General features: G+C 35.5%; 2 protein-coding genes across 5 annotated transcripts in view; one reads left to right on the forward strand and one right to left on the reverse strand.

Moving 5' to 3' along the window:
- Positions 1–186: 186 nt before the first annotated feature.
- Positions 187–1,890, reverse strand: LOC128259380 (20-hydroxyecdysone protein). The gene has a single exon (XM_052991712.1). It carries the CDS (start codon positions 1,795–1,797, stop codon positions 400–402), a length of 1,398 nt encoding a protein of 465 aa, XP_052847672.1. The 5' UTR covers positions 1,798–1,890; the 3' UTR covers positions 187–399.
- Positions 1,891–6,099: 4,209 nt separating this feature from the next.
- The window catches only part of LOC128258943 (cyclin-dependent kinase 14), a 109,488-nt gene continuing 88,789 nt past the window's right edge, over positions 6,100–26,798 (forward strand). For 2 of the 4 annotated variants that reach the window (XM_052990983.1, XM_052990986.1), the window contains exons 1-2: positions 6,100–6,390; positions 7,265–7,546. In XM_052990983.1, the coding sequence (XP_052846943.1) occupies positions 7,336–7,546 (211 nt within the window). In that variant the 5' untranslated portion in view covers positions 6,100–6,390; positions 7,265–7,335. Of the gene's footprint in view, positions 6,396–7,264; positions 7,547–26,798 lie in introns of all 4 variants that reach the window. The other 2 variants (XM_052990985.1, XM_052990984.1) reach the window with 2 other exon arrangements.

Genomic DNA, 26,798 nt, shown 5'->3' on the forward strand with positions numbered 1-26,798 from the left:
TTATTAAAAAAAAAATAATTTCTTCAATTTTAAAAAAGTTTAATGTTTTACTAAAAAAAATTTTGTAATACGCTTCGGATTTTGTTATTCATTTGTTTTATTTAATTCTTTTTATTTCCCAACAGTATTATAATCCATATTTTTTCCCCAAAAAGGATTTTTTCCCCCAAGTTGAAACGCTTGTGATTTTATTAGATTTTCATTTATTTAATGATTTGTATTCTCTCATTGTTTTTATAGATAAATTCCTGGGCTGAGTATGAAATAAATAATTTGCTGCGGTGCATGCACTTAGAAAACTAAAGAGGCATTTTCCCGTGTCATTCTCAATTGACGTCGAAAAATATGGATGAAAATGCGTCAGTCGGTTTGTGTGAATGAATCTTAACTTAAGCCATCCTAGAGAGCCACTGCATCGTTGGTTAGTGGCTGATTCGGGACAGGATCGACGACATCGCCGGCATCATCGTTGACCACAATGACCTCATTGGATGGAACTCCAGCCTCCTCGAAGGAATCATCGATGGCTTCGCCACTCGAACGTATTTCATTGTCGGTTTCGGGGACAAACTCCTGCACCTCATCCTTGGCAGGATCGATTTTGTCATCGACAGCTGGTTTTTCCGGGGCCTGAGTTGCTGGCGAGGCTGGTGGTGCATTCTGCGGGCGATTGCCACCCAGGAAGTTGATGATTCCCTGGAGGGGATTGCCACTTTGCTGGGCAGCCGGAGCAGCGGCAGCCGTGGCATTGCTATTGCCCCCAAAAACATTGTTCACGAACTGCTGAATGGGACCTGGTGGACGTGGCGTGGTGGCCACAGCCGCCTGCTGTTGACCTGTCAGACTGGACAAAGTGTTCTGGAACTGATTGCCCAGATTGCTGGCGAACTGCTGGATGCCCTGGAAGGCCTGAGTGGTGGCATTCACGGCACTCTGGGCTGCATTTTGCACAGCCTGTTGGGCGGAAGTGATGGCAGCCTGGGGATTGAGGAAACCGGGAACCGTGGGAGCTGGAGTTGCTACCTCATCGGCTTGGGTCTGAAGTGGCACAACAGCAGCAGCCGGAGGAGCCGGATTGTTGGCTGGCTGAGGCTGGAACTGATTCAGGAACTGACCGATGGGGGAATTCTGGATCAATTGCTGCACAAAGTTGCCCTGCGTGGTGCTCTGCTGGGTGGGCGTGGCCTGGGTGGCCTGGCGAACTTGAGGCTGGGCTGCATCCTGAATCTCCTCCTGCTCCGGGATTGCCTCCTTTAAAACAGTTGGAGCAGCTTGCTCTTTGACCTCCGAAGTCTGTTGTTTAATCTCCTCGGGTTGCTCCTTAACTATTTCCAGAGATTTTTCTTTCAGCTCCAAGGGTTTTTCCTTGATCTGCTGCTTAATTTGTTCTTCAATCTGCTCTTTAAGCTCCTCGTTAATGACTGGCTTTACAGCATCCTTAATTTCGGGTTTAATCTGCTCTTTAAGCTCCTCCTTAATTTCTGGCTTAATCTCTTCTTTAATTTCAGGCTTAGTCTGCTCTTTAATTTCGGTCTCAACTTCTGTTTTAATTTCTTCTTTAATTTCGGGCTTAATCTCCTCCTTAATTTCCGGCTTAACTTCCGGCTTAATTTCCTCCTTCAGATCCTTGGCCTTTTCTTCCTGAACCACAACTTTAATTTCCTCTGGCTTGATGTCCTCCTTAACCAAAGGTAAAGCCACTGGCTTAGCCTGATCCTCGACAATGGCCACAGGGATATTCAGCACTCTGCCTTGGCTTACAGCCAGAAAAGCCAGGATCAAATAAAAAGACTTCATTTTCGCGTAATGAATTTCTCTGCTATATTTTTGTTCGATTTCAAGATGCGTTCACTAGCGCCTCACGGCCGCAACTGTTTGAAATTTCTTTAGGCCCAACGCATTTTATACAAACCGTCGGCTGCGCAGTCGCAGTCGACTTTGTTGGCAGGCAAACAACAAGCCAACAAACTAACAGGGCTAAGAAAAAATAAAACAAGAGTTGGGGGGCAAAAGTGGTAGTATCATCGTCTTGGCCAATTCTTCAACTAAATGTCATTGAACTGGTCCAACTTGGACTCGAGTTGGGCATCAGGAATCAGGAATCAAAAGGGTTTTGCCCAAGAAGCTGCACTCGTAATTGGCCAAGAGGATGGGCCAAGAAAAAAGGGCCCAAGCCCGGCGACCATCATCAATCATGTTTGTTTTATCGAGTGTACACGCTATCAGCATTTGGTTTACTTAGCAAAGATCGCAGAATTGTTAAGGCAATCGCTTGAGTTCTTAAGTGGATTATGCTGTGTTATAAATAAAAACCATTGAGTGTTTGAAATTATGACACTTTTCTTAGGAAATGTTTAAGGTTTTGATAAAGATTTTCTGTAGGTTTTTATTGAGAACATCTTAAATGCTTCCAAATACCATTAGAAAGAACAAATATTTTATTTCAAAATGTAATGTTTTCTACAAATAATACTTGTATATATGTCCTAGAACAATCCGTTCTACATTTTTTAGCGAAATAAATTTATCTACATCGAAAAGGCAGGAATTTAGGTATATTCAGTTCTAAAATCTCATAAAGTCATATATTCAGTTCATGACATTTTTTCTCTTTAACAAAACAACTGATTATTTGAAAATTAGTACTTTACGAATCTCGAATCTTGATTTTAATTGTATTTACTACTTGGCTTACCATAACGACTGATTATTTAAGCCAGCTCATCATAAAGTAAACTAACAAGTTAAGCATATGTTTGATGTTAAAAAAAATGTGTAGCAAATGATATTAGCACTTTGCCTGACTTATGTAAATATTTGAAAAATTAACTTAAAACACCCATTCATGAAATTAATCAAAAAAAAACGGTCTGTACTTATTTTGAGAAATACAATATATCTGTCATTGTTTTAAAATGATAAATTGATTGAAAAATAAAAACAGTATTTCTTAGACAATTACCATATTTTATAAAATCTAATATCATTGTCCAACTGTGCAGCGACTGTCGATTAGTCTTTATTTAGTCTGTTCCTGATCATCGACTTGTAAAACTCCCTCTTTTCTGCTACTTTTCTGCTACTTTTCCACCCTTTTTTTCACTCTCATTCCCTTTTTTTGTTGACTCGATTGCATTTGATCGGCAGATTTTTCTCGTTTTCTTGTTTGGCTAAACGCTCCTACAAGAAACCAAGAAATCTTTAAGTCTTTGCCTCTTTGGCTCTTTAACTTTGGAAACCCGTTCCCCAGACGCTGCCTAAGACTTGAGATTCAGACAGAGAAAAAGAAACCTGCTTCGGCTATTTTTAGAGTCAATTAGCTTTGGACCGACTGAAGATGCATCTCTGCGATGCGTTTTCCCCTTGGTTCTGGGTTAATAATTCATTAGAAATGCACAATGCACCGAACGAAACCGAACAAAAAAAAACGCCCACTCTCCAAATGTGTTCTATGCAAATCAGTCCATTTAAATGTAGTTAAATGGGTCAAACGATTTGGTGGAGAAAACGACGCCGCTCTGAGTAGAAGGAAAATTTATCTCCTGTTCATATGGGACTTTCATGTGGTGATCGATCGATCCATTTGCGGCTCGATCGGCGAGAAGAACTCGTTCTTGGACCCTTTTGGCCAACAAGAGCTCTGCAAACAAGCCAAACCTGCAAAAGGGCTTAAACCATATGCAACCGGAGTTAATAAAAAAAAATACAAGTAAAGTGAAATGATTTTAAGAACATGGCTTAAATACCCTTAAAAATTAATTTGAAAGTATCTTTCAAAATTTTACAAATCTAGAAAATTTAGATTTTTGAGACCATTGCTTTCATCTCTAAAGCTTGTCAAGGGAAATTATTTTAAGAGCCAATTTTGTTTATATTTATTTTTATTAACTCATTATTCTTGATTAAAACAAATAGTTTATTTTGTAAGAACACATCTAAAATGTTAAATATAACTTTTAAACCTATTTAAACAAAAAACCCGTATTGTATTCTGTCTAGAAATACACAAAGACTGAAAGATTTCAAACTTGAAATTTAATAAAAATTCTATGAAACAAAAATTAAATTACTTAAATATGAAAATGCGATAAAATTTGCAGCTTATACTTCTATATTAATTAAATAAACAAATGTTATCAGTACTTGCGAGTAGAAAATTCTTGTCTAATTTAATGGTTTTATTTTAGTTTAAAACGAATGGCTAAATTGATGAGGCTCTTCTGAAGGGAATCAAAAGAAATCAAAGATCGAAGTGGATGGCTAAGGACATTGACTTGGTTTTGGGATCTTCGAAGCGATCTTTTTATGTGCTTTTATGGCCCCCAGCTTGGGGCTTTTAATTCTGCAGCTCGAAATTGATTTCGGCACGGGGAGAACACGTTTATTCCCAAACTCATTTCGGTTCTGCCGATTTTAATGGCTTTTCTTGGAGTTGTTTAATTGTTAAGTGCTTTTTTTTTGTGTGTTGTCTTGGCCCCCAAAAAAATTTGCTCGAGTTTCGGTTTCAGCTTTGGAATATTATGCAATTGTTAGCCGCACTCTTTTTTTTTACACAATTGACTGTCGAATTAACACCTCACTCACATCCATCGACAGGTGACGATAAGGCGGTCGGGGCGTGGCATTAACAATAACAACAAAAACATTACTCTAAACGGTGGCAACTTTCACTCAACAGTCGTGCGGAATACTAAAAAATAAAAAAATTAAATACCCATGCAAAGTGGGTGACAAAAAGAGTTAAATAAAAGTACAACAAAAAAACTGGGAGTGAGTGGGAGAAGTCAGGCGATCTTCGTCATCCGAAATTACCTCACTTATCAAACTAAGCCGCTTGTTGTTGCCGTTTCTTATTGTCGTAATATTTTTGTGTCATATTTTGCTGTCAAGGTCACCGATTTTAGACAAACTGTAGCATAAAAATATTTTTGTTAAAACCAATTGCAGGCAGCGGGAGAAATGTTTGCCAAGGTCGCTTTTTCATCTAAAAGTTATTTCTTTGTTAAATTTTGTAATTTTTATAAAGGATAAATTATGCATTAAATGAACATTTTTCGCTTTCTTGATATACTTTACTAAATAATGGAATTAACTTAATATAACATATTAATATTATATTAGAAAACAATAAATAGATTTGATCACAAATGCATATTTTTACAGAAAAGAAAAAAATAATGAAACAAATGGCTGCTGTACTCCAAACAAGTCTTTCTACAATAAAAACAAAGAAAACAAAAGAAAACAATTAAAAAAATTAAAATCAAAGAATAAAAACGAAGTAAGTTAATTACCACAACAAAAAAGGGGAAAAAACTTAAAGATATTATTTTATTTGAGTTCTTTCCAAATAAATTGAAAAGCAATTATAGACTAGAAACATTTTTATTAAAGTGACTTAAATATCATTGTCTACATCCCAATAAGAAGGTCCAAATAGCTCATTTATTTATTTTTTTAATTTGTAATAATCTACAAAAAATTGTATTTTATTGTTGACTTATTCTCGTTCATTTGTGGTGTTTTAAATTGTATAGTGGCGTTGCCAGGTGAATGGATTTAAGTGTACTGTTAAATTGTTTATATTATAAAATTTCATTAGCTATTAAACTTTAGTTTTACAAATGGTGAAAAAATAATCGAATGGCTTTAAGTACCTTTCAAGTTTTTTTAAGTAAATTTAACTATTTAATTCAAACTTACTTTGCGGAGTTCATTAACTTCCAATATCTCTGTTAAAAGACATTATTTAGTTAAACGCTTTGTAAAATAAAACTGATAGAATCCTAATTAAGAACATTGCTTAAAATGAAAGAAATTTAAAAAGTATTTTAAATTTATAACATAACGTAATTTTCTGTTCAAAGTCAGTGCTGTTAGATGCGTGCTGTAATGCGCAGGCGGTATGTTTTGGTATTTTTCCCGCCTATTGTAAAATAACATTTATGTTAAGAAAACATTTAACATTTCTGTTAGGAATTCCAAGTGATGTGGTATTTCCATTAGAGGTGGATAAACGTAGAAAATACCCACCAAACACGATATGACCGATGTTTTGAAAATATCGATGGCATTCGATGACCGATATCTGGTGAAATATCGATGGCATTCGATGACCAAATTCGTGCTCGCTCGGCGAGTCGCCGTAAAAAACAATTGCGAAATACCACAAGAAACTAAACAAATAGACGCGTAAAATTAACAAAAACATGTGCAGCGGCTGTTGGAAGAGTGCGGCATTATAGCGGGCCACCGAAAACGTGCAGGTGCGATCGAAAAAGCACACGTTCGCGTCACTGGCAACAACAACAAACCCAGTGCACGAATACACGCGTATAAAAACACACTCACACACACATGCATAAACACCGACGCACATGCAACAAAAATGTATGGTAAAAACAACAAAAGAAAAACCGAAATAATAACAAAAATAAATGCAAAATTTAATAATAAATAAAGGCAGCTGCAAGTGTGCTAGAAAATATATGTTTAAACGAAATATTAAATAGAAAGTTGTTGTTATTAAAGTGAAACCAAAATAAGAAGCTTGAAAGTGCCCAAAAATATCAATATATGGATTTGATTTTCTAAAAGAATACATTTGAGAAACGGAATTTAAAAAAATCATATTAAATAACAAAGTGCAAAGTTAAATCTCCGAAATTTGTTTAAAAAATAGAACAAATAGTAAATTAAATTTAGTAAAAAACAAATTTATTAAAAATACCTAAAAACAAATTAATTAATTTGTTTTAATATTCACATAAATTATATAAGCTTACTAAATAACAAAACATATAACCAATCAATTAAAAAAAAAGTTTTAGAAAGTTGTACTTCAAATAAATTAACTAAATTCTTTCAGACTAAAACCAGATACATATAACTCTTGATAAATATAATTTTGTGCATTTTTACCAATACGACAAATAATATATTTCGCCAATCAGTTTAGAAATCAAGAATTAAAAATTAAGAAAGGCTTTTACATAAACATAATAAATAATGTTGCCCAATAACCTGATCTGCAAGTACTCAAAATTAATCAAAAAATAACAAAACAAGTCAAAATAATGCATAGTTATAATAATCCATAATTTATAGACCGTTGAGACTCAACCAAAAACCAAAAAACAAAAGGATCTTATTTAATTTTTTTCAGCCTTTGTTTTAATTTGTTCATTTCCTGCCTACCCAAACCCCCTTCCTCACCACTTACCCCGTTGATTACAAAATTTCGCGTTTTTTTCCCCCTTATCAGCTTATATACGTATACAAAAAGCCACCCACTTGCCACCCCCTTTGTGCACCTGAAAAAAAACCAGGTGACTAATGCACTATTCGCGAAGTTTGTCATCAGCTGCTGACGCCGTGGACACAACAACAAAAACCATAACGTCATCAACAACAACAACTGCTTTCTATAAGGCAGCGACGTCGGCGTCGGCAGAGGCCTCTGCCAGCACAACACCAACAACAAAGTCGAAAACTAATAAAACTATGGCAACCACAACAACAACAGCGGCAACAAATGCTAAAGATGGTAAGTAATAAAAATACTTGAAGATATATGTACTTACAAAGTATAACAATAACAAAGGCTAGAGATAAATACAGAGGCTATTATGGAAAAATAATGTTCCTAAAGATGGTACACAAAAATGTTCAGTGTATCTAGCATAAGATAGCTAATTGGTTATCCGGATTCTTTAGCTTTTGTAAAAGTTTCAATATGTGAAGAAACTTAGTTTATGTTTTGACCAGTTCGATTTCAAAATATTACTGTATTCCTCTTTCAAGTTTGGGGTTCAATTATCTATTTTATTATTTTCAACTTTTGATTCTGAATATTGGACAAATTTAAACCATTTTAATGACGAGGTTTTATTTATCTTGCAATGCTACAAAAAATAGCTTGTTTTACTGTACTGTTTCTACGATAAAATATTATTTTTAATCAATGTTCAAAAATATTGCTATATAAATCCATTAGCCAAATGACAACAAGAAAACCCCCGAAAGTAGAAAAAACCCTAACCCACTTAAAAAACACAAATGCAAGCAAGGTGCATGTAAAAAAGACAAGTCGGTTAAAGTTCAAGGCAAACGAACATTGTTAATTATGGGTTTTTAGGCAACGCCAAACTCTGCAATTAAAGAAACTAAAGTTAGTTGGTCAACTAAAAGAATACAGATATTAAACAGCAATTAAGGTAAAGTCAGCTCTTTAAATAAAAAAAAAACAATATGAACAAACTATACAAGACTATATTAAAGTAGCACACTTCGTTCATGTACCCATGCTATTTATATAAATAAAATATTATTTTAGAGAACTAAATAATTTGTAATCTCTTATATTTTTCCTATTAATGACTTTTTTAACCAATTAAAGGAATATGGAGGAGATTAATTCTTAAATTTCTTGAACAATTTATTCTAATAGAATTAAAATGTAAACGAAACTCGAAACTACTCATTAAAGATTTAACAGCTTAATCTGCAATTACGCCAGCACAGATATTTCTAAAACTTAAGTTTCATAATTATTCGTCTATCTTTGCGTCGCTGAAGGCTTCCACATTTGTTTGCCTGGTACACAAGGCCTGTAATCCTAATCCCTCAAAGCTTAATCTTTGTTTTGTATTCTGGGATCCGGGCAAAAAACACTCGAAATCTCCACCAACGCATCTTTTTCTGGCTTTTACGTAACTTAACTTGTTGAGCAACGATTGCTGGCGGATTTGTTTCTGGCTTTTTGGAGAAAGAAAAGTTTTATTAATATCAATAACCAAATGAGCGAAGCGAGGGCAGCGAATAAGGCAAGAAATTAATGAATGCCGCTGCTCGGGGGAATACATTTCAACAACAAAAAGCTAAAGCATAAAGGCAGCAACAAACCATAACATGCTCAACAACGATAATTAAGAAGTGCCGGCCAGCACAAAAGTGTAAAAAATTTACGTACAAAATTTAATTGCCAAGGCGGAAAATGGTAGCACGGTAACAAAGGGGGTGGGGCCAATGGGCGGGGGGTTATTGCGAAGGTCAGCTAGAGGCCTGAAGGTCATAAGCATTTTCGACGTTGTCGTCACCTCTGAACCCGCTCGAATTTATTGATTTTACACGCAGCAGCCGCAAAAAGAGAGGAATAATCACAAAAAACAACAGCAGATACAACTTCTCTTTGCCCCAGGTTTTACTTTACCTTTAACAGTGATCACTAATTATGGTCAACTTTATTGGTGTTATGTATGTTTGTTTTTACTGAAGAAAAAAAATTTAGGAAAACTATCTCAAATTAAAAACCTTTTTTTATATTCTAATGTCAATTTATCATTTATTTGTATGTAAATGAAACGTTTTTGTATGGATACTTTTGGAGTATTTTGATTACAACCAAAAGCCCAAGTTTTGGGTCCTTATGAAACTATTAACAAATCCTTTTTAACATCGATAGTTTTTATGTTTTTGATGTAAACATCGTTTAAATATATGTAATCAAATATAGAATTTCAATATTTTGCGAAAAGAATTTCACTATATTTTTGAAACCTTTGAAGGCAACGATTTCTAGTACTGGTAGTTTCATTTCTGGAGCATCCACTGTACCCGTATTCATATTTGTATGCCCAAACACTGACACACAAAGCCAAACATTCGAAAGAGCGACTTGTGCGGCTTTTGCTGGGCACTCGAGTAGTTCAGTGTTCAGTGTGTGTGTGGCTTATGCCAAAGGCCAAATGGAAAACCTGCTTTAGAAGCCAGTAAAGAAACATACGAAAAAGTCCAACAACTACAAAAATTAAATCCCCGCCATGGTCACAGTTTAATGCTAAAATCGTGTGTTGTATCTGGCGATTGTTAAACTGTAGCAAGCTAATAGAAAAAATCTTCTAATTAAATCAGAGCTAACGGTTTGCCGGTTAACGGTTTTCGTCGATAAAACTTGGCCAAAACTCTGGTTCATTGTTCTTTGTTTCCATTTTTTTTTCGCAGATAGTATTGGTGAAATGCCAATTTAGTTGGATGCCTTTTTTGTCCTATCATTTCAATTTTGAAGTAATTTTCTGTGTTATTTCTTATCAACTAAAACAAAGAAGAATTTTTGATAAGCAGAGTGACACAGCTTGAAACGTGATTCATTTGATTGGTATACATACAATAGACAGAACAAGTGGACTTTGCGTTTTTTACTTAAATCAATTAAATGGTAAATATTAAATGTTAACAATAATCAAGTTTATTTCTTTAAAATGCAATGCATTTAAAACTTAACGTTCCCTGTTTAAAGAACAGCTGGTTTTGTTGAAATATTTGTTGTACAATATACAAGTTTGTTTGCCAATATTAACATGAGTTTATGATGTATGGCAAATAAATATTTTCAGAGATTAAAGAACTTATATCTTCATTAACATGAAATTAGAGTTTGTAACTTTGAGATTGACACTTACTACCAATAAAATTATTACTTTGTTAATTTTTTTTATTTTTATTTATTACAGAACATACAAACATAATTTGTCAGTAAAATGTCCATAACTTTATCGCTAATAACTGTTAAGGCTTTTGCCACGCTTAATCCCTTATTTATCTATTTTAATTGTCATATACTTACTTACCATTTTCCTTATCTATTTACTATTTACATAACATTTTGTTGTTTGCCTTCGGTATTTATTCATTTGACTTTTATTTCCTTTATCAGTTGTGATTTCGCTGCTTATCGCAGCAAATGCAACTTTACCCACGGCAAATAAAATAAACAAACAGCATGGAAAAAGTAAAGTGTGTGTTTATTTTGTACTATATTTTTCTCCACCTCCCCAGTGACCAATTTCAATTAGTGCCTGGAGCTGAGGGTCAACACGAAATGCTTAATAATTTTATTTTAGCGTCAGGTAACCGAGAACCCAAATCGCTTATAACTTTTTACAAACATTTAATGATCATAAAGCAGCACACAAACCACACACGCGCACATTCTTTTGCCCTTTTTTATTTGTCGTTCGCCGGTAAAATGCGAAACAAATTTTTGGCAATTAGTGGATCGCTAATATAACATATAGTGGGCAAAAATAGGAGTGGGAAAAAAGAACACTAACTCAAATAGCATTCTGCATATTGACATATTGGTCGCATTCAAAGTGAATAAATTCCCACAGCTGCTGATGATGATGCTCCCCTTTTTATGTGTCTTGTTTGCTCGGTTCACGTGCTTTTCGGCCGGCTTCATTTGCTGAATGCATTTCTACCGGCTGGTCGGTCGTCATTTTTCAATTGCCCACCTTGTCCCGCTTTTCCCGCTTTCCCAGCGATTTCCCAGCCACGCCTGGAGTGGCAGTTTGTCATGAGCAGAGAGGCCAGGTGTCGGTGTCGCTCTGCTCATCGCGTTTCCTGTTTCCCTTCAAACACTCGCAAAATAAATAGTCCTAGACTTTAAAAGATATTCAGAAAAATAAATATAAGCTTAAGAGCATTACAAAAACTTGCTATTACCAACAAAAATGTTTTTTAAAAACTGTTTTTGAGTCTGAAATTTGGTTTTGAATACCTGAGTGTAAATATCAATGTTATTGTCTCCCACTTTTAAACTTTATAAAGTCTAAATAAATATATAATAAAATAAAACCTTCAAGGTATATAAAATTAACCTGAAATCAACTTATGATAACTTCATAAATTTTATATTGAAATCTATTTAAACAATTTAAAGTTTTTAATCTTATATAATCTCTATTACGAACTTGTTTTATACCAACTCAAATATTTTCAATATTCAAGGGACATTTTCTAAAATCATTGGGATCCCTAAGGAATCTGAAAAAATAGATAAATAAATAAATAAATATATATATATATAAAAACATGCTGTAGGTAGATTTTTTATGACTATTTTTTAGAGTTTTGTTCCCAATTTTTTTTCCAGTGCACCAATATAACCCATCTCAGCTAAAACCCTACCAAACCAAACCAAACCCAACCCAGCTCAGTTTGCTTTGGCTCTCGGGGATTGCAATTTGATTTGTGGGCGAGTACGTCGCGGTGTGAAGACTTTTGCTAAATTGCTGTGAGACTTTACGCCAGACTTATGAATGAGTTTATTGTGCATTCTAACAACTTAACTGGGTCTTCAGAGGCTGAAAGCTGCACAGCCTGCGTTCCTGTTATATTTCATCTTTAATTGTAACGACTTGGAGGTGTCAAGAAGTTAACTCAAGAGCACTGGCATTTGGAATACTTTTGAAGTGCATTGTTGCACTTTTTGCGTAACTTTGAGGTTTTGAAACAATTAATGCAATGAATGAATAAGGAATATAATAAAAAAATATAGCTAAAATAAACATTAATAAATAAACAATTAAATGTAATCATGTTTCTTCTAAGAGAATATTGGCAGCTTTTGCTTAAGTTACTCTGAGGTTTTAAGACTATAAATATAATGAGTGGAATTTAATAGAAAAGTGCTTTATAAAATATAGTAATACTAAATTCAATAAATTACAATTATAGTTGTCCTGAGAATTGTTGCAGTTTTTGCTTAACTTTATCTGTGGGTTTTATGCAAGAAATATAATGAATAAATAAGGAATTTAATAGAATTTGCTGTAGAACAATTATAGAAATAATTGCGTTTGCATCGAACATGTTCGTAAGACAATATATTATATTGTATATAATTATTAAATCTATGCTGTATAAAATAGACTGATATGTATGATAGTAAACAGCCAATTAAAAGTAAGCCTGTTTCTTTTAATTCTGCAGCTTTTAGCCACAAATATAATGAGGGAATGATCGTTTTAATAGGATATGCTGTTGCAAGTCAACAAATATAAATTATAGTAAATAACCAACTAAGAGTTGGTCTCTTTAAACTGCAAACCTTTAACCCTAATTTACCCTTCCCATGACCTGTAGGTCTTAATTTCCAGGCCAAATGAGTCACCTGAAGTAATTTCCATAAATATCTCTTCTTTGGGTATTTAGTTTCCTTATTTGCCCTGGCGTTCGCAGCTCATTTGGCATTGTGCACCCGCACACATGGCGCATTATTGTACATGTCTCCGTATGCCTCCATTCCCAGCTAATTTGTCTTGCATTTTCCTGGCACACACCTCACTTAAATTTCACTCCCCTTTTTCATTTTTTTTTTTGTCTTGCACTTTGGCGCTTCCGCGCTAATTTGCTTAGCGTAATTTGCATTTCGCAAATGCCATTCGAGGCGTGTGAATAAAAAGTGCAAAAAAAAAAAAACAGAGATACAGCAAAGAGGCAAACACAGGAAAAAAATGTAATTTGCTGTCAGACTTTAATGAATGGCGTGAAGTCCATGCTAAGCTCTGTTCACCGAATATTGAATATCCGCACGCCCCCTCCGCCCTAATTGCTGCTAATTACGCGCATAAAATTCACCTTAAAAACCATTCCCAAAATTGTCTGCCTCCATTCTGGCGTTCTGTTTTATGTTGCCCGCTTCATTACGATTTTATTTCTATTGCTTATTGCCCAAAAAAAAAAGAACTGAAAAGCGCTGAAAGGCGCGGAGTTCATTATAAGCGAAATGCATAAGTCGAGGGAGCGAAATCTTTTGGGAGCATCTTTTTGATAAACTGGTCGATGCAACTGCTTTAAGTATTTCCATTTGAATTTTCACTTTACTTTACTCTTTACCCATTACTCTGTTGGTTTTCCGGCTTTTTTTTGAGGGAAATCAAATGGCGCGTGGTCGCATAAAATTTGTTTTCAGTCGGTTTGTTGCTTGAGTCCTTTGGCTCAGTGATGGTAACGTGACTAGATGTACTTTTGCTTTTTCTTGCAAGTTTATATTATTTTATTGTAAATTTCTGACTTTTTTATTATAATTGTTAAAGGTTTACATTAAATTCTACCTTTCAAACCATTTGTATCTTGGTGACTTTACCAATCAAAAATTGTCATATTTAATAATTAAGTATCTTAACAAAAATTGTATTTGATTTTAAGAGTTTTTAAATGAAGCTAAGAAGCTAAAACGTATTAATAAAACTTAATAACTCTTGCAGAAAATTGTAATTTTTGAATTAGTAATGACTCATTTAGGAGATTTTTTTATTCAATCAGAAACCCACAATTTATGTGTTCAGGAAATTGGTTTTACAGATTCCATACCGAAACCTGGTTAAAGATCACGAATTTCGTGAGCATGATTCACACCTATAGACCCAAGATCTCCAACACAAAGAATGCATAGGCAGTCCCCTTTTTTTTGGGTTGGAATACCTCCTCTCATTAGGTGGAGCACAGTTTCCACTCGAATAACGCTGAATGTTCTGTGACGTATCGTGCGGAATCATCTCGGACATCATCGCCTAACAATTTCTCTGAGTTTATCTTTTTATTTCGCTTTTAATTGTCGCTCGCCTCGTTTTGCCTGTCATCGAACACAGTTTACAAAAAAAATACAACAAAATACGAGAAAAAACAGAAATAGAAGAAAAAAAGAGGAAAAATCGTTATGCCAAAATGGGAAACTCGCAATTCGGTTTTGTTTGTGCTTCCTTTTGCAGTTTTTCATTTCCATCGCAATCAGTTTGAGTGGCGAATCGATTGAGATACGCGGCGTACCAAAATTCCGTATTTATTATTAAGTTTTGCATATTTTGCAAATTAAGTTCGACATTCGCCATTGACGCACAACTATCAAATGGACTGGAAAATCTGCTCGCTCATGGAAATTACTACAGGCACGACTCCAAAGTGGTTTACGGCTTTGTCTCGCTTTCTGGCTTCCTCGCAATAATTGGCAAATTTAATTTATTTGATCACCTGCCAGGAACAGGGATTGATTTATTTCCCACTTGGAAGAGGCTGCAAGTGTCAATTGCATGTGCAGAGCTTCTCAAGATAATTGAACTTGTATTTAAGGCATGTCAGGCATATCTAATAAGTACCTAATGCTAATGGACTGTGGGATAAAGTTAATAGAAACGAGCAACAGGTCAAAATATTGTGTAAAATTGTATTAGCTTTTAAATGTCTAAAATAAAATATTAGAATTTACCAACATTATGTTCTTTTAAAACTCCTTAATCGATTATTTAACAAAAGACCAAACATAATATTAGATTGTACTTATGTTGTCCTCAAATTGTACTTAAATTTTCCCAATCTTTTTGTAAACTATGTAAAATTCCAAAACCCAATCGAATCTCTCCTTGAACATTATTTTTTTCTGTTTTCTATTGACTTTTCGCCCATTGGAGATTCTTTCACCGCAAATCCAATAACGAAAACCGAAATTTCAAACAACACTGACCACTGTCAGTGCGCACAGTTGATCGCTCAACCTCCTTGACTCCTTGACCCCCCATGGCTCTTTGAGGGACCCATGTCCAACATCTATGACGGTTCCAACTGCAAACCGCAGCGGAACACGCATCTAATCGAACCAAATAGAACCGAAAATTCGCACGCTACGAACCAAATGGCACCGCAGAATGTGAAATGCAACGGACACACTCACTTAGGTATTTAAACACAATTAGTAGGGTCAACCAAATCGTTTAACATCGATGTAATACTTATTAAATAAAGTAATACCTAAATTTTCGGAAAAAAACAAATTTACTCACAGATATATTTTATTAAATTATTTTGGTTTTCAAAGCTCTAAAACTTAAAAAATTTAACTGTTTCCATTTCACATTTAATTGGCATTATAGAAGCCAAAGTTAAAGTTTAATTTTTCCATGTCTGATTTAGTCCTGACATTCATCAAGAAATAGTTGCTTACTAATTTGCTTAAAAAATTATTTAGGTACTAAAGTGCATCACCATAATATCTATAGACATACTAAATTGGATAAAGTGAGAATGAGTCAGATGCATTTTCCTGCCGCATTTACTGATTTTCCCACACCCTTCGCTCCACCCGAATTTCACACCATTTGCCGAAACATTTTGCGGTAATTTACCGCAATTTGTAAATATTTAATGAACATTAATTAAATGCAAATGTACAATACTCGTCTCTGTTGCCAGCTTATCTAGTTTACCTAATCCCACCACCATTTATTATTCATATTTATTTCGGTTTGCATTCATTTTTTCATCGCAGGGATACAGTTTTCATTTAATTTTACTGCCACTTGCAGGCATTGCGAAAAAAGCTTGAGAGAAAGGGAAATAAAAATGGGGAAACGGTAATGGGGAAATTTGTATTTTTTTCAATTTTGCGTAGAGCAACAGACGGTGTCTTTCTCTCTGGGTTTTGTCATTCAGGTGTGGGACCTTTTTCCGGATATCCTTGGGGCTCACACACATGTGCTGCCCATGCTCAATGTGCGTAACAATTTTTATGAGCATTGCGTTTTATCCACTCGTATTGCCCGGAATTTTTATGATTTTTTACCTTTTTTTGCAGGGGCCTTGTGTAAAGTTGTTTCCTCTTTGTTGGTAGTGTTTTGTAGGCATTGTAGTAGAAATTTTGGTGTTGTTTTTTTTTTTGTTTCTCAGCAAAACTATGTAGAAACGCTTGATTGCGCTTTTCCCCCCCGCCCTCTTTTTGTAGCCACGCCCGCTGGTGAACGCCCACAAAGCCTATTATGCCATTTTCTGTTTGTTATTGTGTTACTGGTCTTTCTCTTCGTTACTTCTGTTTTTTGTTTTGTCCATTTTTTTACACAGGCCGATTTTTAGTTTTCAATAGAAAGATGTCCTTACGCAAAGAGATAAACACAAAGTCTAGGTTGGTTTTGGCCTGAGAGAATTTACCCTGAAAAAAGTTAAAAAGATTTTGGAAAATCTTGTGAAATACTACAAATTAAACTATATAGTGAATATTGAAGAGTAGTATATTTATGACTCCAATCAAATCGTTTATTATATTTAATCTGAGTTTAATTACGAAGTATAAATTAAACTTCAAAATGTTACAAAATGGTTTGTAGTAAAAGGTATTATAAATATTATGTCGTATAATTGTTTTGACTATACTCAACAAATATTTATAACAATTAAAAAAATCTTTATATTAAAGCTTGAAGACTATAAATATCATAAATATTTTGCTAGGGTGCTTGCATAGCTGAGTATTTATTGACTTTCCGTTGCCACACGAAATTTGATTTTCAATGCTCTGGACAGGCAGGCGATTGTTTTGTGGGATCCTTTTCGTTGCAATTGTTCCTCTACAGCTGTCATTTGGAGGCTGTAATTTGTTTGCGGCTTTCTTTTCCGCCAGACCCTCCATTTCCCGCCCCCGATTTTCCTGGAAAATGCGTGGGCAACGGAAACTTTTGCTTTCAGATTCTGATCTCGAGCATTTCCATTCGAAATAACAAAAGCACTTGTGTCTGACTGGCTGTCTGTCTATCCGCGTGCCACACCACATTTCTTCAAAATACTTGGTATATTTTTGGCCATCTCAAAGGGCTATTTTTAAACGCGGCCGAAACAATCTTTTGTTTTCCAAACAAACAACAACATGATTTTGTTTAATTGCCATGACAGACTTATCTGGTTTTATATTTTGCGTTTTCTTTATTTTCAGCCTCGTAGATAAAAAAAACGTTGTTCGTAACTTTGTGACAGTTGAGATTTTTAATTAGCCATCATTAAGATGCCTTAGTAGCAAACTTGCCGAGAAGGAGGGCTAAATTGCAAATTGTTGTCAAAATTAGCGACAACTTTTAAATACATTTTCTTTTTTTTTTTGCACGGTCCACTTCTCTGGTTTCTTTTGTTGTCCGAAGCGGAGATAAGGCAGAAATTACCCGGCCAGAGTGAAATGTATAAAGAGTTGGACGGAAAGGCAGAAAAAATAATAAACTTCAAGAAAAGTTTTCTTTTCTCTATAAAAACGATGTCTTTTTTACCTCTCGAGGCTCATTTATTTTCGTTGCTAATTTTTGACATTCTCTTGCTCTTCACAAAACTTTTTTTTCTATTCTATCATATTTTTTTGTCGATGAGAATTTTTGTTTGCATCGTTTTTATGGCCTGGACACGCGTTTTGTGCTCGACCTCACACATTGACAGTCTGATTTGATGTTCCGTTTGTGGGCTATTGATATTTCTTGCCTCGCATTTTTATTATTTGTATTTTTTTTTCTGTTACATTTTGCTGTGCCGTTTGCTCGTTTCGTTTTTGGTGTTGGCCATAAATTTGCTTGATTCTGCTAATTGACAGTCTCATGAGTGCGCTCAATTAATTCGGTGGCAATTGACGCACGTGTGTCAGTCGCAGGGGAGATTGCAGCCGAGGAATGGGTCTTTGGTGTTGCTTGCAGTCGTGATCAGGTGGCGTATACTTGATAATTGTTGACACTTGTCACACTCTTTGGCTAGGCAATCGAAATTGAAACTGTCGTAGTTATGGGAGACGCCTGTTTTGACTGGAATAATAGCCAAGAGGAAGGAGTAAAGTCAGTGGAGAAGGTAAAATAGCCAAACCAAAATCCCTATGGCCGTCAAATGTCATACATTGTTGCAATGGTAACTAAGAAACCGTACAAATTAAGCACTTGAAGAAGAATGAATATGGGAAAAACGCTTCATGTAGAAATGTATGGCTTTATAAACATCTGAGCTATATTTAATAAGTTATTGTTATAGCAAATATATTAACAACCCCACGTTGGGTGCCATTTCTTTATTTTTTTATTATACCTTATTCGACGATTAAATTCAATATTCGGCTCAACGTGATACCATTTTATTATGGACAAAAAAAAAACTTCCTCATGTCATATTATTAAAACATTTTCTAGATTAACTATGCCTGGAACGTTGAACTAAATTTAAGAAACCCCCACGTTGGGCGCCATTTAATAATTACCTCGCAGTAATTTTCTATAGAAGCCTTTTCAGTGTAGCGCTGACAATTGAATGCTCCACATTCATTCATTGACAACCACCGCCAGCTTTCTCTTGACCTCCCTCGTTTCGCTTGCCGCGGCTCCTGGGCTGTCATTCACATGGTTCTTGTCTCGATTACATAACCCAGTTATTAATGGTTTCTAAGTGTTCCATCACGTTGTGCGCTTGTGTTGTGCATCACCCGCACCCATCCAGAACCCAACACCAGTCGACCCGTCCCATCAATGTTGTCATAGTCGTGACGTGGCGACTTCGTGACATGTTAACCCGAGACAAATGTGGAGCATGTCTGAGTGTTCTGCGATTGTCTCTCTTACGGCACTGCTGCTCTCTTATTCACGTCATGGTCAGGTGGGGGAAAACACTTTCTGCAATTGGCTAATGAGTTTTCCCGCCTTTCGGCGTTCGATTTGGTTTGGTTGATTTGCCGTCAAAAAAGTTCATGAACTTTGTGGCATAGAGCACACAAATTCAGTGACCTCCGCACAATAGACGCCGGCCTAAATAGACTTCCTGCCGGCAATCGCTCTCAAACTGTTGCCACAATGGAAACTCCCTTGCTGGGCAATTGTAGGTTAGTTTTAAAGTCATCATTTCTTTCATATGGTTAGGCAAAGTCGCAGTATCCCAACTCTTTCAATGCAGTTTCAGTTCTCGGCTCCACGTTGCCACAACAATTGCGGCGTAAAAGCGTGAAAATAGCACACAAAAGGTGATGGGGAAATTAGGGGGGAGTGGAATAGAGGGCGGTGGGAAAAGCCAGGAAGGGGTCATGGAAAATTGTCACACAGGCACACAAGAACTTGAGCCAGCAGAGAGTTCACAGACTCCTGGGCAAGGTTTTGTGTGGCAGGTCGTTTGGTCCTCTGGCCTGATGTGAAAAGAAGTTGCACCGTGGTTCAGGGTCTCGACAAATGGAAAAGGAGATTAATGACTGGATTAATGGAGAGTGCATATTTATCTTTATTTGAGGGGGTGTCATAAATCTTCAGAACTCTATATCAGTTACAAAGTTTGTGATGTTGTGATGAACTTTGAACTCGCTATACAAAAGTTAATATTTACAATAAAATTATTTATCTTTACTTTGAGTGTCTTTTATCTCAATAATTTTTAAAATAAAAAAAAATTTATAAATATAAAGCATAAATTATATCCTTTAAAGAAATTTAGTTATGTAAATGCTCCGTAGTGGAATCGTTAAACTTTGCGATCAAAATGCGGTGCATTAGGGTGGACCTTAAAGTTAAAATACTCCTACTAAAAGAGCTTTTTGCTAATAATACAAGTGTTTTGAAAATGTGCAATTGTAAGTTAAATTTGTGTAGTAATTGTTTGATTAAAGTTAAATAGTTAATTTATATATATATATATTAAACCGATTTTTTTTTTATCTTGAGTAACAAGTATATATTTTTATAGTTTTCTGTTTTATAAAAAATTAAGTATTGTTTTCTCCGTGCTCTGAAGCTCCTATATATAGAAATTCTTTTCCCCACTGTAAGTTGGTTTAGGTCTGGGTCCTCTAACTATTACGTTTATGAAACGGATGTTGCCGCTTGGAGCTTAGTGCTCTTGAGTCACCTTACCTTTAGCGCTTTGGCAAGCGGCACCAGCATCCTGCCATCCAACCATCCAACCGCATCCTTGGGAGCTGGCAGTTGCACATGTGGCGCGTGTTTTGTATACGGAAATTTTACCTTGGGTCCAGGTCCAGCTCCTTTTGGCCTCGGCCCCTTTGTCCTGTGAGGGCAAGGACCCCCGACTTCCAAGGCCCAACAAAGGGAATATCCTTTCACATATTTTTGCCCTTTTTGCATTGTACCTGTTAATTGAATTAGTTGGGTAAAATATAGTAATTCCATATGCAGCAGTATTTAATTTGATTTTGCACTCCATTCCGACTTGATTTGATTTGATTATTATGCTGTTATTTCTGTTCTATGCAAATCGAGCTATGAGCTTTGTCAGGCGCCTCACGTTGTCTCCGAAATTATGCAGATATATATCTTTTGAATTTAATTTATGCCTTCAATTTTTATTCTTCTGTATGTGAAAGGTGTTGCTAGATAAGAAAAAAGATGGGCGAGAACTCGTGCCTAATTATCATATGTGAGCGGAGGTTTGGCGTTCTGAATGGGATTTGGTGCTATCTCAAATGGAAATTCCAAATGCAGCTTGTGATGAAGATTTATAATGCTGGAAACGTTTCTTTCTATAAAAATATAGAATTTACTTTGTTGTTAATATATTTTTATTTTCCATTGAATTTTCTCAGAGCTTACATATTTACTTTTACCTCTGCACTTTCAATTTATGTCAACTACGTGAGCAGAAATCCCAAAGTAGCAACATTGTCAAGTTGCAGTTAACAAAAAATAGCTTAAAATAATCCCTGCTGCTGTGGACAACCGAACAAAGTCCCTGGATTTGTTACAAACTGCTCTGTAAGCCATAAAAATAGTTACACTCTACACTAATTGATGGACAAGATAGAAGGGTTGTCCGTTGTCCGGGAGATCAGATCCAACATCCACAATAATCTTCAACAAGGCACAAAGCAAGTGCCAAAGGATTTGCACGGAAACTATTTAATAAACAAGGACACATGTTGGGCAAAACGGGGGATATTCCAAAGTGGAAAGAGGTTTTGCGGGGAGTTTCCCGTCAGCCTCTTGACTTTTAGCTCTTTCCAAGAATATGTTAGAATTTGCTGGAACACTGAGAAAATTATTTTGTTGTACCCAAGACTATCTTAATTAAATCCAGAACAAAAAAAAAACCTTTTCCTTTAAAAAATGTATTTAGCAATAAATATAAATATTAATTATATATTCATCATCCCAAAACATGATTCATTTCCAGTAAATACTTTCTAAACTTATTTCGAATACAATTTGGATTATTAAAATAGTTTCCTATTTTATTCCTAAGATTCCTAAAGTGTTTATTAGTTTGTTCTAAATATTATTTATATATTTTCTAAAACAGTTTCTTGTATTTCAAATTTAGTAGTTTTTCTTTTAAACTTACGACTTAACAAAATAAACATTCTTCAAAAGTGTTAAATTATTGTTTAAAAACTTATTTAAACAAATTGTATATTTCCTTATGAATATTAAAACATTTTTCTCATATTTTTTTTATATTCCTTTCTTTTTCTCTAAGTTTTCATGTGAACACCGCATGGGGCGTCATGTTGAAACAAAGCAAAAGTTTTTGGCAAATCGCATTGAAAGGGGTTAAAGGGTTGTGGGGCGTAGAGGGTTAACGGTCCGGGATGTCCGCCTGTCTTTTGTTTGCATAAAATATGTAATTCAATTTATATTTTACTTTCGGTGCTTGTGTTTTCCTTTTGTTGATTTCAATTAGAATTTCTGATAAGCCCGTTTAAGTCTGCAGACTGTCACTTCACTTCACTTTACTTTTTTCACTTCATGGACTTCACACCGACACTTCTTCCTCTGCTCACTGACCTTTGTCCAGTTGTCTGGCTACGGAAAACCACCTCCGCCATCCTCCTTTAGTTGGCTTCACTGTACGAGTGGAATTAGTGCAAACAGACGCATAAATAACAAAACACCCAAGACTTTTTTGGACCTCTCCCCCACCGAAAACGGTGTTAATATCTGTTGGTGGCAGCTCTAAATGCAAATCGCGCCACATTGATATGCTAAGCAGATGCGTCTGTGTGACGTTGTCTGGCATTTTCCGAGGTGCTCCATGCTCCATTCGACTGATTTAGAAGGGGCCTTAGCTATATGGTATGGTCGGGCATGCATATTGCATTTTGAGTGCGAATCGTAATGACCGGCAAAGAGTAATCTCCATTGGGATGAACGCCAAGAATCGAAAGGATCAACTGAGATTTGAAGAATCTGGTTATTTATTAATAAAAGAAAAATAGGCAATAAGAAGGAAATTGTAAAGAGTTTTTTGCAAACGATTATAAAGATGCGGTCAAAATAATATTATTAATTAGTTTAAAAACATTTTTGTACTTTAAGTTTAATGTAAAAGTCCACATATATCATAGGTATAATATTTTAAAATATATTTAAAAAATATTGAGATAAAACATAAGTTTAAATTTTTTAGTTTAAAAAAAGCTACGATATTAAAAACCAAATGTATTCCTATAAAAAAGTGCAAATTATCGAGGTTTTATGGTAGCTTTCATAAATTGTTTTAAAATCTTTTACTACAGTTTAAGGGAAAGTGAGTTTTAGGGAATAAATAAAAAAAATATATTTGAATTTTAAGCTTATTGCTGCCATCCAGTTATTCCATCAATTATTTGTCTTCTATTTAAATCAAGAGACATGGATTTGCTTTATCGTTGAACTAGTTTCTGTCATTTCTCACGTATTATTCAACGCAAACTCCAACCACTCCCATTCCATTTATTTCTTGGCAAACTTCTTGCACAATTTTCCCAGCATTTTGAGCGCTTTTTGACGCCACGTTGGATATAGATATAAAGCGAAAAAAATGTAAAACATATAAGTTGCATATTTCGGTTATAGTTCTTGGATTTTGGCCAACGAATGTGTGAAAATAGAAAACTTTTTGCCCAGCAATGGAATGCAACGTTTTCGGTTTGTTTTCGTGGTTCTTGCTATTTGTTTGTTTGCTTTCGTAATTTCCTTGGTGCTCTCCGCACTTGCATTTAGTATTTTGAAAACATTTTTACCAAACGCCCAAAACTTCGTCTTCCTCGTTGAGTGCAATTGGCGGAGTGGTAGTGGGCGTACTTCGAGAATATCGACTTTTCTTTTTACTATAGTTGGCTCATTTTGCTGGCCAATTTGCCAGCCAGTCGAGTCAAGTGCTTCTGCAAGGAAGTTTCCCGTCATTAGGCCAATTGAAAAGTTTTTTCTTCTTGTGCGGAATTTTCCCTCCAATATGACCCAAATAATGAAGAGCCCCCCAGAGCTTGTGTCGCTCGATTGACTAGAACTTAACTTGCTGGAGGGCACCACAAAAAGGAGGTGGTGGCGTGTCCTCTATTCACACAATTTAATTAAATTATGATGAAAGTCAGCTAAAGTTGACAAGAACTTAGGATGATCAACTTTCAAGTGAAATTATAATAAAGTTGACTAAGCTATACATTGTATGAAAAGAAACTTTAGTTCAGTGTGGGTTACTAACAATAATATACGATTAAAAGCCTTTTTAACATTAAAATAAATTGGTTTTACATTAATTTCTTCATTTTCATTTTATTTATTTGTTAATTTAGAATAAATTTGCAATGTAGTGCTATAAAATTGTCTTATATTTAGGGCACTAATCACCAAATACTCCAACTCATTCTTTTTATATTTCATGGGAACCAAGGAAAATATATATTTTAATTACTTAATGATTATTGCAATCTCTAAGATAAAAATAAAGTTAAGTTTACTAGAGTAAAGCAAAAGGTCAAAAGTTGTCTTACGCCTTGAGTGTTTTATGTCATATTGTATCTAATTACTACTCAATAAAATCGGTTTTCAATTATTGTCTTTGTTTCACAAATCACAATTGTAACTACCTACTTAAGATCTTCCTTTCATCATTGTCGACTCCATTAAATGTCTATTATTGTTACAAAGTATTCCCATCCCCCGAGGACATCACCGTTTCCATTTTATGTCAGGCCAGGACAATTATTAATTTTAATAAACCTCCCGTGCGTTTCCTGTCCTGTCCCTCTTATTTTGCCACTTCCCCACCGAACTTCCAGCTAATGATATAATTTTTCTTCAGTTAACTAATTGAATACATTTGCGAAACGAAGTGGGGGGCGGTGGAGGCGTGGCTGAAACACATGGCATGGTAGTCTGCTCAGAAAATGGAAACAAAGATTGTTAATAATGGCAAACAAGCGGAGCTACTGAAGTTTCCACTCTTGCCCTGCCACTTGAGCATTGACAGGCGAATTTTCCTGTATCTTCAGATGCTTCTCCGACCCACCTTTTTCGTCCCTCCCCCTCCACTCCGTTTTTCCCAACCCATATAATTTTCCCCTCCCCTTCCCAGAAAGAAGAAGTTAATTTGCAGCGACGGGCACGCAAAATCAAGCAGGGAAAATTCTGGCAAATGGGGAAAAGCTTCTGCTTTTTTGGGTGGGTGGCTAGAAGGGGTATGGAAAAGGCATGGGGAGGGGAAAGCGGTAGGGAGCCAGGAAAAACCAAGACGAAGACGAGCACACAAAACGACATTCCGCGGCAATCAAAGGGGGTGGGAAAAAGGGGGTCGGGTCGAAAAAGCGGGAGAACGCATTACAAATTCCATTACTTTGAGCAGCGAACATGACCTGATTTTTATGTATATGTATGCGTGTCGGTGTCGGTGTCGGTGACGGTGACTCCCCCCCTGCATGCATGTGTGTGCGTGTGTATCTATGTGAAGTGTGCGGGTGGCGATGCTGCGGCAACGAAAATTAGGCAGGCCAAAAAAGATGGCACGAAGGAGCCACGTTTGATGGCAACAGTCTGCTGGAGTTGCCACTGAAAAAAAAATGTTTGTACTAATATTATTAATTTAAGGAAATTAAGAACAAATACCTCAGAAAGTCCTTTACTTAGATTTTAAGATTATTAAAAAAAAACCCTCTGCCTGTAATATAAATTTAAACATTGTAGGGTTTTCCCTCTAAAAAGTCCTCTTCTGATTATATAATTTACTTGCAATAATAAGCAATATAATATTGTCCTTAAAATATTTAGCTAAAAGTAACTTTAACTTTAACATCTAATCGTACTGTAGTATATTTATTTTAGCAAGCTTTCTGATTTTCTACTTACCGACTACTACTTTTAAATGCTATCATGTTCTGCTTTTAATGCCTTCAAATCTATTGGTCGATTTTTTCCCTCATTATTTTTCCGACTGTATTTGCTGGCTTAGTGTGCGTGCGTGCATATTTCAGCCACGTATTGGCCAGAACCTCCCGATTCCCCCCATTTTCCTTTTTCTTGGCCACTTGTCGAGTCACGTAGCAAAAAGTTTTAAGCATTGGCACTTGCGACGTGCAATGGTTTTCCCCAGCTCTTGCTCTTCCTCCGCCCATCAACCTATCGCCCACCACCCACTTGCCACTTTTTCACCTCCCCAGTAAGACAGCTTCCCCTCCCCCCGTCGCATCCCCTCCCTCTCTTGGCCATTTTTGGCTATCACAGGGCAATAAATTAACAGAAATGAATGGATACGGGCTGGGGGCATCAGTAGAGTGGCCTACACACAACTCAATCTAACCGCCTCCTTTTTCTTGGCTTTTATGTGCGAGTGTGTGTGTGTGTGTGTGTGTGTGTGTGTGTGTGGTGAGTGTGCAAAGTAGGATAGGCCCAAGGAGGGCGTGGTGCAAAGTGCAGTGGGTTATTGGCGCACTTTTATTACCAGAAAAATTGCTTGTCGCTCGATTCTCTCACTTCTCATGCTTCATTTGGTCTTGGCTTCCGTACTCTTTTTTTTACACATGGAAAAAATAAAATGCTTTAATCAAACCTTGACGATTAAAAGCCTAGTGATTTAAAAAAAAAACCGAATTTTTTGAATATTAGCATGCTAATTTTTTATTTTAAAATGAATTATTACTTCTGGTTTATAAATATGTTACTAATAGCGTGTACTGATAAAAAAATAATAGTAAAAAAATGTTTCTGGCTTTTGAATCCAAAAACGTAGTTTTTAATACAATACATGCTAATTTGCGTGGCTTATTATTAAAACATTTAACGAGGAATATATTAGATTTAAATTGTATTTTATTTCTTTAAAATGCTTTATATTTAAGTTTGTTATAGTCGTAACTACGTTTTCAGTTTTTAAAATCTATTTAAAAAAATAGGCAATTGTATGAAAAACAAATTTTTAGTTTTATATTTAAAATATTTAAAAACTGAAAATTAAAATCAAAGCGAGAATGATTTAAATTGAGAAAG

Source organism: Drosophila gunungcola (assembly GCF_025200985.1).
Source record: "Drosophila gunungcola strain Sukarami chromosome 3L unlocalized genomic scaffold, Dgunungcola_SK_2 000005F, whole genome shotgun sequence".
Classification (NCBI taxonomy): domain Eukaryota; kingdom Metazoa; phylum Arthropoda; class Insecta; order Diptera; family Drosophilidae; genus Drosophila; species Drosophila gunungcola.